Below are 13,731 nucleotides of genomic sequence, written 5' to 3' on the forward strand. Positions count from 1 at the left end.
ATGGACCTCTTAGTTTCACTAACTGCATTATGCAGAGTCAACATCAGATCAAGGAAGTACTGTCATCGGCTATTTTTTACCTTCTTGATATTATGGTAGTAAATGCATGGGACGAGAAACTCTGACTCTCTTGTCGTACACAAAAATAAGGCGAAGCCACTTTGTCGGTTCAAAGCTGAAGAGCTGATAATGCCCTGCGCGAAATGAACAAGAACGTAAGTGGGAGAAAAGGAGAAGACCTTCTTCTAGCGTAGATAATGAATACGCAAAGAAGAAGAAATTGGGGCACGCATCAAAGACAGTTCCCCAAAAGATTGTTCGTCAGCACACTGTTGGACAGTGACCAGTTGTTCCTGAGAAAAGAGATGGGTGCAAGACGCCAAACTGCAAAGAAAGTCCATTAGTTATCTGCCAGAAATGTAATGTTAATTTCTGCACTGAGAAGAAAACAAACTGTTTTCAGGACTTTGATAAAGAATAAAAACTATGAAGATCAAAAGTTTCATATTCCTAAATATCCTCATGTCAGAAAAGTGTACATGTACACTACTGGCCATTAAAATTGCTACACCACGAAGATGACGTACTACAGACGCGAAATTTAACCGACAGGAAGAATATACTGTGATATGCAAATGATTAGCTTTTTAGAGCATTCACACAAGGTTGGCGCCAGTGGCGACACCTACAACGTGCTGACATGAGGAAAGTTTCCAACCGATTTCTCATACACAAACAGCAGTTGACCGGCGTTGCCTGGTGAAACGTTGTTGTGATGCCTTGTGTAAGGAGGAGAAATGCGTACCATCACGTTTCCGACTTTGATAAAGGTCGGATTGTAGCCTATCGCGATTGTGGTTTATCATATCGCGACATTGCTGCTCGCGTTGGTCGAGATCCAATGACTGTTAGCAAAATATGGAACCGTTGGGTTCAGGAGAGTAATACGGAACGCCGTGCTGGATCCCAACGGCCTCGTATCACTTGCATTCGAGATTACAGGCATCTTATCCGCATGGCTGTAACGGATCGTGCAGCTACGTCTCGATCCATGAGTCAACAGATGGGGACGTTAGCAAGACAACAACCATCTGCACGAACAGTTCGACGACGTTTGCAGCAGCATGGACTATCAGCTCGGAGACCATGGCTGCGGTTACCCTTGACGCTGCATCACAGACAGGAGCGCCTGCGATGGCGTACTCAACGACGAACCTAGGTTCACGAATGGCAAAACGTCATTTTTTCGTATGAATCCACGTTCTGTTTACAGCATCATGATGGTGGCATCCGTGTTTGGCGACATCGCGGTGGAAGCGTGTATTCGTCATCGCCATAATGGCGTATTACCAGGCGTGATGGTATGGGGTGCCATTGGTTACACGTCTCGGTCACCTCTTGTTCGCATTGACGGCACTTTGAACAGTGGACGTTACATTTCAGATGTGTTACGACCTGTGGCTCTACCCTTCATTCGATCCCTGCCAAACCGTACATTTCAGCGGGATAATGCACGACCGCATGTTGCAGGTCCTGTACGGGCCTTTCTGAATACAGAAAATGTCCGACTGCGGCCCTAGCCGGCGCATTCTCCAGATCTGTCACCAATTGAAAACGTCTGGTTAATGGTGGCCGAGCAACTGGCTCGTCACAATACGCCTGTCACTACTCTTGATGAACTGTGGTATCGTGTTGAAGCTGCATGGCAGCTGTACCTGTGCACGCTTCCAAGCTCTGTTTGACTCAATGCCCAGGCGTATCAAGGCCGCCATTACGGCCAGAGGTGATTGTTCTGGGTACTGATTTCTCAGGATCTATGCACCCAAATTGCGTGAAAATGACGTCACATGTCAGTTGTAGTATAATATATTTGTCCAATGAATACCCGTTTATCATCTGCATTTCTTCTTGGTGTAGCAATTTTAATTGCCAGTAGTGTAATTATTCACAAGCCAAAATTTAATTTACCTATATCCTCAAATGGGTAACGTAATTAACATGTAACGGTACAAAATATATAAACATGAATTAATGGATTTTTATCAAAATGTGTTTATTATGAGGCGAAAGTAACACAAATATGGAATTTAGAATTTGTCTTTATTGCTTCATAATTCTGTCCATAGATGGTAATTATTCACCATTACATGGTCACTTATTTTTCTCGGTCTACCATCTCAACACATCTGAAATCTGTGACAGCAGCCTTATTTTTATCACTTGTTTAAAAAAATTTATAATGCAAACTCTTATATAGTCTAGGCATACTGTCCACGAGTAACACAACGATGTTCTTGCAACCCAATTCGTTTGCTGCATTCCTCGCCTCGACGCACACAAATATGTAGTTTCGTGGTCTGTTTCGGCTTCTTAGTAGGTGATAACCAGATGGGGGCTACAACCTTCAGTTGCAAGTCAGAGAGCACATCACAATTTAAATGCTTCTCTTGGCCTCTTCAGTTGTCGAATTTAAGTGCGTAAGAAAAATGAATTCGAATGCAGTATTATAGAAACAGAAGAAGATTTAAATGACAATAAGGTGGACCATATGACGATACCAGAAGAATTTGATAGAGCACTGAGAGACCGAAGTCCAAAAAGGCGCCCGGAGAAGATGACATTCCCTCAGCAGCACTGAATCCTTGGGAGAGCCAGCCATGACAAAGGCATATGAGAAAGGCGAAATACCACCAACATTCAAGAAACATGTAATAACTCCAATTCCAAAAAAGGTAGATAATGTCAGTTGTGAATATTACTGAACTATCAGTTACATAAATCATGTTTGCAGAATACTGATACGATTTATTTACAGAAGAGTGGAATAATCGGGTAGAGATCGACGTTGGGAAATATCGGTTTAGGGTCCGGAGAAATCTAGAAACACGCGAGACAGAACTGATCCTACGACTTATCTTAAAGGTTGGGGAACAGCTAACATACGTTTAGACTTAGTGTTTAAGAGAGAACTTTAATTATTTTAATACCTAGTTCCCCTATATTATTTCCATTGTTCTTGCACTTGAAAAGACTCATGTATTGTAGTGTAAATTGACCAATCAAGACTTTTAAAGTAAGTGTATAGTGAATACAAACAGCGTCGCAGGAAACAGTTTTATTTAAACGCATTACCTTCCTCGACCCAATAATTACACCTACACGATTCCATATTTTTAGAGATTCCATATTTTTAGATTTCCAGAAGGCTTTCGACACCGTTCCTCACAAGCGTCTTCTAACCGATCTGCGTGCCTACGGAGTGTCGCCTTAGTTGTGCGACTGGTTTCATGATTTCCTGTCAGAAAGGTCACAGTTCGTAGTAATAGATGAAAAGTCATCGAGTAAAACAGAAGTAATATCCGGCGTTCCCCAAGGAAGTGTTATAGGCGCTCTGTTGTTTCTGATCTATATTAACGACATAGGAGAAAATCTGAGTAGCCGCATTAGATTGCTTGCAGATGATGCTGTCATTTACCGTCTTGTAAAGTCATCAGATGTTCAAAACGGCTTGCCAAATGATTTAGATAAGATATCTGTATGGTGCGAAAAGTAGCAATTGACCCTGAATAAAGAAAAGTACGAAAAGAAATCCGCTAAATTTCAATTACGCAATAAGTTACACAAATCTGTTTTTAATTGTCGATAGTAACATCATTATTACTATCTGGTCAGTTTACAGTCTGATGAATTGTAAATAATATTGCATGTTTCGCCAACAGGACACGTTCCAAAGTTTTCTTACTTAAGACGCAGGTCATTAATTTAAAAGTACTTCTTTATCCATGGAAGTGCCACATTAGTACGTGATAAGCAGAAGAAACGAATGCACGGTTCGTAACAGACACATCTTTTAAGCGGTGATAGTTTTTTTCCATGTAGAGCAACAATACAGAGACAGTTTATTGAAGAATTTGGTTTGCTGCGTCTCCACTTACAATTATATTTCGTTCGTTACACTGAAAGTCGAGCCTACTTACCGAATTTAGTTTAAGTACTGTAAAGTTCTCCTGGGTGCCACTTTTGCTCGTCATTGGATAAAACCATTCTGGTCTTTCGCAGCTCTCTACAGACGCGAACGCCTCAGACTATTTTCGGAGTTCATCACATTACGGCCGCCAGGGAAGCGACTCCGGTGGCAGCGAGGCGCAGCGCAGCCGAGCGGCTAATTAATGAATCAGGTGTCCATTAGCAGACGAGTATAACGTAATGTCTCCGTGATCACAGGAGACGTAATTTTAAAGGGCGTAACCTAGGGAGCCATGCTTTCATTTCACGGACACTTCACCTCATCAGAAGGTGATCCACCACGGTGTTGCCTGTTAAAGAAGTATTACGAAGCTGCGAACATTGCCACCGTAGGATAACCAAGTAGAGCATCCCGACATCAAGACAGAACCGATTTCTTTTTCTTCTTTTATATTAACTGTTATAATACACAATTGAAAATTGTTAAGCACCATGTTTTCAAAATTATAATATTTATTTCTCCACAAGAGAGCTAAATTTTTTTTGGACAAGAACTTTGACATCATTTTTCCATAGTACCCTACAATATGCTTCAGGCGCATTTTTTTCAATTTTTATCACACGTAGGTCTACTTGAACCCATCTACAAATTTCAAACCTGCACTGGTTCTATTCGAATGCACTACACAATCAAATATGTCTACATGAGATGTATTCAGTCTATGTGCTCACTTTCGTCAGCTTTGTACTAAAGTTTGATTTTTATCTTCAGTCTGACAATGAAATTTTGAAAGTCGTAACGCTTAATAAAAAATTGTGCGATCAAGATTTTTCTGTATTTCAAAGTTGTGCTAAATCTGAATGGTCGCCTGCCTCTTCTATGGAAGTATTTATATAAGCTCGATGAGGTATTGAAGCGATGGTTCTTACGTTTTTGTTTTGTAGTTCCTTTTAATTTTACCTCTTTTTGAGGAAACTACCTTTTTAGTTATATACCGGGTGATCAAAAAGTCAGTATACATTTGAGAACTCAATAAAGCACGGAATAATGTAGATAATGAGTTAAAAATTGACACATATGCTTGGAATGACATGGGGTTTTATTAGAACAAAAAAAAACACCCCATATTGCTAGACGCGTGAATTGTGCGCGTCGTTTGGTGATGATCGTGTGCCCAGCCGCCACTTTCGTCATGCTTGGCCTCCCAGATCCCCAGACCTCAGTTCGTGCGATTATTGGCTTTGGGGTTACCTGAAGTCGCAAGTGTATCGTGATCGACCGACATCTCTAGGGATGCTGAAAGACAACATCCGACGCCAATGCCTCACCATAACTCCGGACATGCTTTAAAGTGCTGTTCACAACATTATTCCTCGACTACAGCTATTGTTGAGGAATGATGGTGGACATATTGAGCATTTCCTGTAAAGAACATCATCTTTGCTTTGTCTTACTTTGATATGCTAATTATTGCTATTCTGATCAGATGAAGCGCCATCTGTCGGACATTTTTAGAACATTTGTATTTTTTTTTTATTCTAATAAAACTCTATATCATTCCAAGCATGTGTGTCAATTTGTACCTCTCTATCTACATTATTCCGTGTTTTACTCAGTTTTCAAATTTATGCTGACTTTTTGATCACCCAGTACGATAAAATTACATTTTTCTTTTATTTTTTCTGCAACATCCCTCTTTTCCATGTTATGAAAAAACTTGAGTTATATACTGACAGTTTGAATTTTGACATAAATATTGTTTATTTTCATGTAACATACAGGAGGATAACTATGCAGAACAAAAATGTTCCGTAGGTTAGACAGCCGTTTATATGTCGTCACTCAGTTTCTTGATGGTTCACAACTTCCGGTTCCTAGAGGAACCTAGTAAGACAGTGATCATACACGCAAACAAAGCGATCGAAATGAGATACCGAGCGAGGTGCGGCAGTGGTTAGACACTGGACTCGCATTCGGGAGGACGACGGTTCAATCCCGCGTCCGGCCATCATGATTTAGGTTTTCCGTGATTTCCCTAAATCGCTCCAGGCAAATGCCGGGATGGTTCCTTCCAAAGGGCACGGCCGACTCCCTTCCCCGCCCTTCCCTAATCCGATGAGACCGATGACCTCGCTGTCTGGTCTCCTTACCCACAACAACCCAACCCAACTCGAAATGAGATAGCGCCCGATGGGTATGCAACACACCTAACGTGCAGGCAACGCGGTTATGATATTGTCTGATCAAAGTTATGTACTGGAAAAACTGGGCGAAGTGGCTCAGTGGCTAGCACACTACACTCGCATTTGTCAGGGCGGCGGTTCAAACCCTCCTCCGGCTACGAGATTTTTTCCATTGTTTCCCTAAATCGCTCCAGGCAAATGCCGGAATGGTTCCTTCGAAAGGACACGGCCGATTTCCTTCTCCCTCCTCGACACAATCCGAGCTTGTGCTCTGTTTCTAACGACCTCGGTGTCGATGGGACGTTAAACCCAATCTCCCTTCCTTCCTGCTAGAAAAACTATCGTACCTTACGCCTACTTGTGAAAGTCTACAGTAGCCTATGGTAGTTTTACAACTCAGAATTTTGGCCCAAACTTTAGAGCGGGATCGATTGCTGGGGATGTTGTCTTGCAAGTATGCTCTTTTCGCCCTAATAGAAGAGGTCAATTTCATGACGGTTCCTTCCAAGATAAATTCAATTTCTGTTTCTTTTCTATTAATATTTAGGTTACTGATTGATGTATTGTCGTGCTGCGTTGACCGGAGGCTGACCGAGAGCGGCGCCGCTGTTGCAGGTGTGGTTCCAGAACAGGCGCGCTAAGTGGAAGAAGCGCAAGAAGACGACGAACGTGTTCCGCACGCCGGGCGCTCTGCTGCCCTCCCACGGCCTGCCGCCATTCGGCGCCATGTCGGACGGGCTCTGTTCGCCAGGCATGTTCACCGGGGACTCGCGCTGGGGCGTCTCCAGCATGGCGCCAGGTAACTACCTGCTTGCCGCCGCCTCAGATGTACGTTTTGTTAGTGCACTAACTGTCGTATCGAGTCGAGTCACAGCTTGGACCTGAGACAAAACGCTGTCCTCACCATTTGTGTAGCTCAAAATCCTGGTCCAAGTCTTTCTGTTGGATGCCACTTCGGCGTCTTTTGTGTCCGTAACTACGGCAAGAAAGGAAGAATGAATTGATTGTTGGTGTTAATAACGATCATCCACCTTTACCTACTCTGCATTACTGCAGATGACGTGTCATTGAGCACATTTGTTCTGTGCATGCAGTACACGTGAGGCGCCTAGTTGTTTCCACTGCACTGTGTGGAATACGAAGGTTCTGTTATAGTTCACTAACCTGCTGTCTTCAAGTTGATGTCCGCAGCGCAGAAATCAGCACGCAGGTCGTAGGTTCTGTATCTTGAGGCTGAAACTGACTTTTAGCGAGGTTCTGTTCTGAAATAATGTATCACTTCTTTGGGATACCCCTCGCGTATTTTAATATAGCCACACGAGAAGACTACATGATCTTAATACAACACCTTCTGATACAGCAAAGTACATGATCAAACACAATGTTTACCAAAATGTATCTTTACACTATTTGTGGCACGTGTCTGTGCCTCAAGACTACCGGAGTGAATCTTTTAATACTGAATACTGGCAAACACATCCTACCACAGACAACAAGACTTTACATCTCGACTGCCTAATCCAGAGTGACGAACAGCCCGAAACACTTCACGCGCCATACCAGAAAATGCGTGACCCGAACGCTTCCGAAGTGCTTCGTCTGCAATTTCGTCAGTCTTTTGTTTTTGATTTAAATTGTTTTTAATAATTCTAAAATGACTGATTGATAGCTGTTGAGAGATATTTATATTAAAAAGTGAAGTCATTCCAATGAGTAGTGTAACTAATAATAATAGCTATACTTTAACGTTTCGGCGCCCTTGCTCCGAACACAGCAGCCAATCATAGAGCAGTAGTATTATGCAGGCGATTTTTCTCGCGGGAATGGTACCGAATCTAACATCTGTCACAGGTACCTCACACCACATTTCACATCTGCATACTTCTTGCATCTCCACTGCTCTAGGAACAGCTTCTTAGAGCCTAATATGATGGCTGACCAAGCCAGAAATATTGGTTAATTGGGGGTAAGTTATGTACTTACCCCCAATTAACCAACTGCGGAATGGAGGCCTACATTTTGACATCGAATCCGAACCACGTGTCGTTTCTGGCGTCTCCTCACATCATTGAGAAGTGCAGGCTAGAATTCGATACCTCGACCTCTTGGTTTCCACCCAAGCGATTTTCCGCTCCACCACCAAGTTCGACATTCCCACTGTGAAGGTAAATAATATAAAAAAAAATTTGCCAGGTGTCAGTAGCACTCGAGCTCAGAGGGTTCCGTACAAACTAGATAATGTACAAGGACTAGTCGGAAAGTAAGATCCGATCGGTCGCAAAATAGAAACCACTGCGAAAAATCCGATGAAATTTTGCACAGATGATGGCCAATGTCTCTATTATACCCGTCGATCGCAGCAATTGGCTCTTTTCAATTCTGAGCGCACAATGAGCACGTAAAGATTCCTAGAAAATAGCGTCTCCCGCCAAAAATGAGCGTCTGGTGAGAAATTTCGCCTGATGTCGTGCAGCCCACATATTATAACTGTGATGTTTCGTTCTTCTCTTCAGAGGCAATGGAGGTGCTCCTCCAGCGTTTTCGATGGGAAGTGTTTGATCACCCACAATACAGCCCTTAACTGGCTCGTCCTGAGTTTCGTCTTCGCTCACATGAACCACTGGCTATGAAGACAATATTTTGATACAGACAATGAGTGGTAGAGAGGTGTAGGTAATTGGTGGAAAGCGCAGGCAGCTGCCTCCTATGACAAGGGTAATGGAAAGTTCGTACAACGCTATGAGAAATGTCTAACTCGGAGCGGCGACTTTGTAGGAAACGTGCTGTAAGGTCTAGCTAGCTATTGCAAATAAAACATTTTTAATTTTCACCGCGGTTTCCTTTTCGCGACCGATCGGAACTTACTTTGCGAATAGCACTCGTATATATCCGCTTCATTCATTCCAGAAAGCGAGGATCTCTTCGATTTTTTCCTGTTACTGACAATGTTTTAGTTTCAAGTTTGAAATCTGGTAATAAATTACAAAACAAATTAAAAAATTTCTGAATTTTTTTCCTTTATTTGTAGCGTGAAAACTTACTTCTTGCCAAATTTCATGCTTCTAGACCAACGGGAAGTTCCCCGTAGGTTTTGAAGAGTGAGTTTGCGAGTATCAACTTTTGATTGCATTGACTTCGAAGCTAACGTTTATTATACCGCCAAGGAACCGTAGACCTCAGTATGTATCATCAACTTCAATTTAATACGTCTGCTCGTTAATTACAAATTAACCATTCTCGGATTTTTTTGTTGTTGTTGTAACGTGAAACTTTGCTTCTAACCAAATTTCATGATTGCAGGTTAACGGAAAGTACATTATACGTTTCGATGACTGAGTTTTTGAGTATCAAAATACGTATCATAAATGGGCGTTTCTTAGAAACTTACATTTTTCACACCGACAAGGGACCATAGATCTTAATAAGTGACATAAATTTGAACTTGGTACCTCTACCCGTCCCTGAAGAAAAAGTTTCTTAACAGTGTGATATTCAGATGGACAGATATACAGGCAGACGGATAACAAAGTTATCCTGTAAGGGTTCCATTTTTACCGAATGAGGTACGGAACTCTAAAAAAAAACTACAATAAAATATGTTTAGGATGTTTCAAAATGATTCAAACAATTTCACAAGACCATATCTTCCACATGAATGAAGGTAAAATAAGGGTACATTTTCCTTGCACATAGAAACTAAAACTTACCTCGCCCTCAACTGTAAGTTGTCGGTTCGTGTAGTTGGCGGTAGGGTTTCTCCTTAATAGAGCTAGATCGCTCGCTCGTTCATTAGCGTAAGCGCGTCGAGGACAGTTGGTGATGCCATAACAATAGAGCCGTTATGCGTTCTTCATTTAACAGTTCAAATTCTTACAACTTTGCAGCACGAGTACAGCAATAACTTTCCTGCAACGTAAATCATTCACTGGTGCTTCTTAAAGTTTCAAGACATTGTTTTTTTTCATAAAAGGTTCAATCCAATTATCGCCTCCGTATGCTCGTTCAAAACACCGAGCGCATTCGAAACAGTCCACACAACTCTACTGGACGTGAAAGAAAGCGTCGGTCATTCCTTGTGTGTATCTCTGACGTTTTCAGGAGACGTTCCAGTTTCAAACCATACAAGATTCAACTTCTGCAACCCCTTCGTGGGGGTGACAATCAAGGAAATGAATTCGTTTCTGACGTTTAGACGGAACAATATACTTATAGATAAGTTCAATTTTCAGTAATGAAGCTACGATCCATTTAAAAAAGAAGGTGGACCGCCACAAACATCAGTCACACCCCGTAGTCAGGAACGAGAGGGCCCTATGAAGCTTTGTGTGTGTATCGCTGTTTCCTGAAAAAAATATTTATGGTCTGTTCATTTTTGCGGAAGAGACAGTTACTGAAATTACGTACCTGGATGTGTTGGAGATCTGGCTTCTTCCACAATTGCCAGAACAAGCCGAAAATCACATTTTCACGGTTTCGTACCTCAGTCGATAAAAACGGAACCGTTATAGGGTCACTATATTGTCAGCCTATCTGTCTGTCCGGCTGCTAAGAATCCTATTTCTCAGGAACTGGTCGATATACCAAGTTGAAATGTATGTCACCTACTAAGGTCTATGGTACCTTCCCAACGTAAAAAATTCAATGAAATGATGCGGCCATTTATGTCACATATTTGATACTCGCTAACTCACTCGTCAAAACCTATAGGGTACTTCCCGTTGACCTAGAATCAAGAAGTAAGGTTTGACGGTAGAAGTAAAGGAAAACCTCCAACTATTGTTAATCTGTATTATATAACTCGAAAAAAATATGTTTTCTCATGTTATCCGACTGTTTGTCTGTCAGTCTGTCAAGACTCCTTTTTTTTTCAGGAACAGGTACACATGTTGTTGTTGTTGTTGTTGTGGTCTTCAGTCCTGAGACTGGTTTGATGCAGCTCTCAATGCTACTCTATCCTGTGCAAGCTTCTTCATCTCCCAGTACTTACTGCAATCTACAGCCTTCTGAATCTGCTTAGTTTATTCATCTCTTGGTCTCCCTCTACGATTTTTACCCTCCATGCTGCCCTCCAATGCTAAATTTGTGATCCCTTGATGCCTCAGAACATGTCCTACCAACCGGTCCCTTCTTCTTGTCAAGTTGTGCCACAAACTCCTCTTCTCCCCAATTCTATTCAATGCCTCCTCATTAGTTACGTGATCTACCCATCTAATCTTCAGCATTCTTCTGTAGCACCACATTTCGAAAGCTTCTATTCTCTTCTTGTCCAAACTATTTATCGTCCATGTTTCACTTCCATACATGGCTACACTCCATATAAATACATTCAGAAACGACTTCCTGACACTTAAATCTATACTCCATGTTAACAAATTTCTCTTCTTCAGAAACGCTTTCCTTGCCATTGCCAGTCTACATTTTATATCCTCTCTACTTCGACCATCATCAGTTACTTTGCTCCCCAAGTAGCAAAACTCCTTTACTACTTTAAGTGTCTCATTTCCTAATCTAATTCCTTCAGCATCACCCGACTTAATTCGACCACATTCCATTATCCTCGTTTTGCTTTTGTTGATGTTCATCTTATACCCTCCTTTCATGACACTGTCCATTCCGTTCAACTGCTCTTCCAAGTCCTTTGCTGTCTCTGACAGAATTACAATGTCATCGGCGAACCTCATAGTTTTTATTTCTTCCCCATGGATTTTAATACCAACCCCGAATTTTTCTTTTGTTTCCTTTACTGCTTGCTCAATATGCAGATTGAATAACATCGGGGAAAGGCTACAACCCTGTCTCACTCCCTTCCGAACCACTGCTTCCCTTTCATGCCCCTCGACTCTCATAACTGCCATCTGGTTTCTGTACAAATTGTAAATAGCCTTTCGCTCCCTGTATTTTACCCCTGCCGCCTTTAGAATTTGAAAGAGAGTATTCCAGTCCACATGTTAAAAGCTTTCTCTAAGTCTACAAATGCTAGAAACGTAGGTTTGCCTTTCCTTAATCTTTCTTCTAAGATAAGTCGTAAGGCAGAATTGCCTCACGTGTTCCAACATTTATACGGAATCCAAACTGATCTTCCCGGGGTCGACTTCTACCAGTTTTTCCATTCGTCTGTAAAGAATTCGCGTTAGTATTTTGCAGCTGTGACTTATTAAACTGATAGTTCGGTAATTTTCACATCTGTCAACACCTGCTTTCTTTGAGATTGGAATTATTATATTCTTCTTGAAGTCTGAGTGTATTTCGCCTGTCTCATACATCTTTCTCACCAGATGGTAGAGTATTGTCAGGACTGGCTCTCCCAAGGCCGTCAGTAGATCCAATGGAATGTTGTCTACTCCCGGGGCCTTGTTTCGACTCAGGTCTTTCAGTGCTCTGTCAAACTCTTCACGCAGTATCGTATCTCCCATTTCATCTTCATCTACATCCTCTTCCATTTCCATAATATTGTCCTCAAGAACATCGCCCTTGTATAGTCCCTCTATATACTCCTGCCACCTTTCTGCTTTCCCTTCTTTGCTTAGAACAGGGTTTCCATCTGAGCTCTTGATATTAATACATGTGGTATTTGTACACACAGCAAGTTGAAACTTATGTCACATACTAAAGTCCACAGTTCCTTGGGGGTAGAAAAAGTTTAAGCGTCTACGTCAACGCAATCAAAAGATAATGCCATATATGTCACGTATTTTGATATCTTACCAATATCGATAACAATAACACGCAAAAACCGTCGAAATTCTCGATTCTCGGGATCAATGAACTCTTTATATACATAATTAAGTTTCTACGGAACCCTCGATGCGCGAGTTCTGTACGCACTTATCCGGATTTTTCAGTAGGACGAAGTACCACGGCATGTATTGATGAAAGAGTATATATTAACACTGAACTGGCGTGATGAGCCTACTGATCTCTCATTAGATCGCTGACCTGCTATTTCACTTCACTTCACCACAATTTTTTTAAAGAAAAAAGGTGGATGGTTCCCCCACCCCCCATCCCCCGTTTTTGCATGCATGTAAAAAATATACCCGCGTAAAATCGTACGGTTCTTCCGAAGTTTGTAGTCTTCTCGTAACTGGAATTTTACTCGAAGTTTCTATCTTCATTCATGTAGGATACTTAGTCTTGTGTATTCGGATGAATCTTTGTGAAATACCCTGTATTATCTACACTCTGAACAACCTCCATCTGTGTTCGACAGTCTCCGTAAGACCATAGAGAAGTTCAGAATCTTCCGGACAGCGCACGGTGTACTGTGGTGACGTCTGTTCCTCTCGTCTCCGATCTTTGAGAAACACATAATCTACGCCTTTCGCTGTTTCTCACAGCCCAAGCGACTTGTGAGACACAATTATCATGTAGGAAAACGAAAAAAAGAAAGAATCATTATCTCAACACAATACCACCTCTTGTGCCCGACCGTGTCACGCAGATATGTATTATTTTCGTTTATTTATCAAAACTGCCCAGACCATAAAATCATTGCCCTAATATCTGGTCATTTTCCAGTATGTTCTGAGGAGTTCCTTGTTCCGTTCACACCATCTGGTCTCGGCAGTTTGTCGTCTCACA

The 13,731-nt window shown here is 41.8% G+C and overlaps 1 protein-coding gene across 1 annotated transcript in view; it reads left to right on the plus strand.

Moving 5' to 3' along the window:
• Nucleotides 1-203: 203 nt before the first annotated feature.
• Nucleotides 204-13,731, plus strand: part of LOC124798895 (homeobox protein orthopedia-like) — a 46,238-nt gene continuing 32,710 nt past the window's right edge. Inside the window, exons 1-2 of the mRNA XM_047262426.1 lie at nucleotides 204-215; nucleotides 6,766-6,949. Coding sequence (XP_047118382.1) covers nucleotides 204-215; nucleotides 6,766-6,949 — 196 coding nt within the window. The remainder of the gene's footprint in view (nucleotides 216-6,765; nucleotides 6,950-13,731) is intronic.

Source organism: Schistocerca piceifrons, chromosome 5, assembly GCF_021461385.2.
Source record: "Schistocerca piceifrons isolate TAMUIC-IGC-003096 chromosome 5, iqSchPice1.1, whole genome shotgun sequence".
Classification (NCBI taxonomy): domain Eukaryota; kingdom Metazoa; phylum Arthropoda; class Insecta; order Orthoptera; family Acrididae; genus Schistocerca; species Schistocerca piceifrons.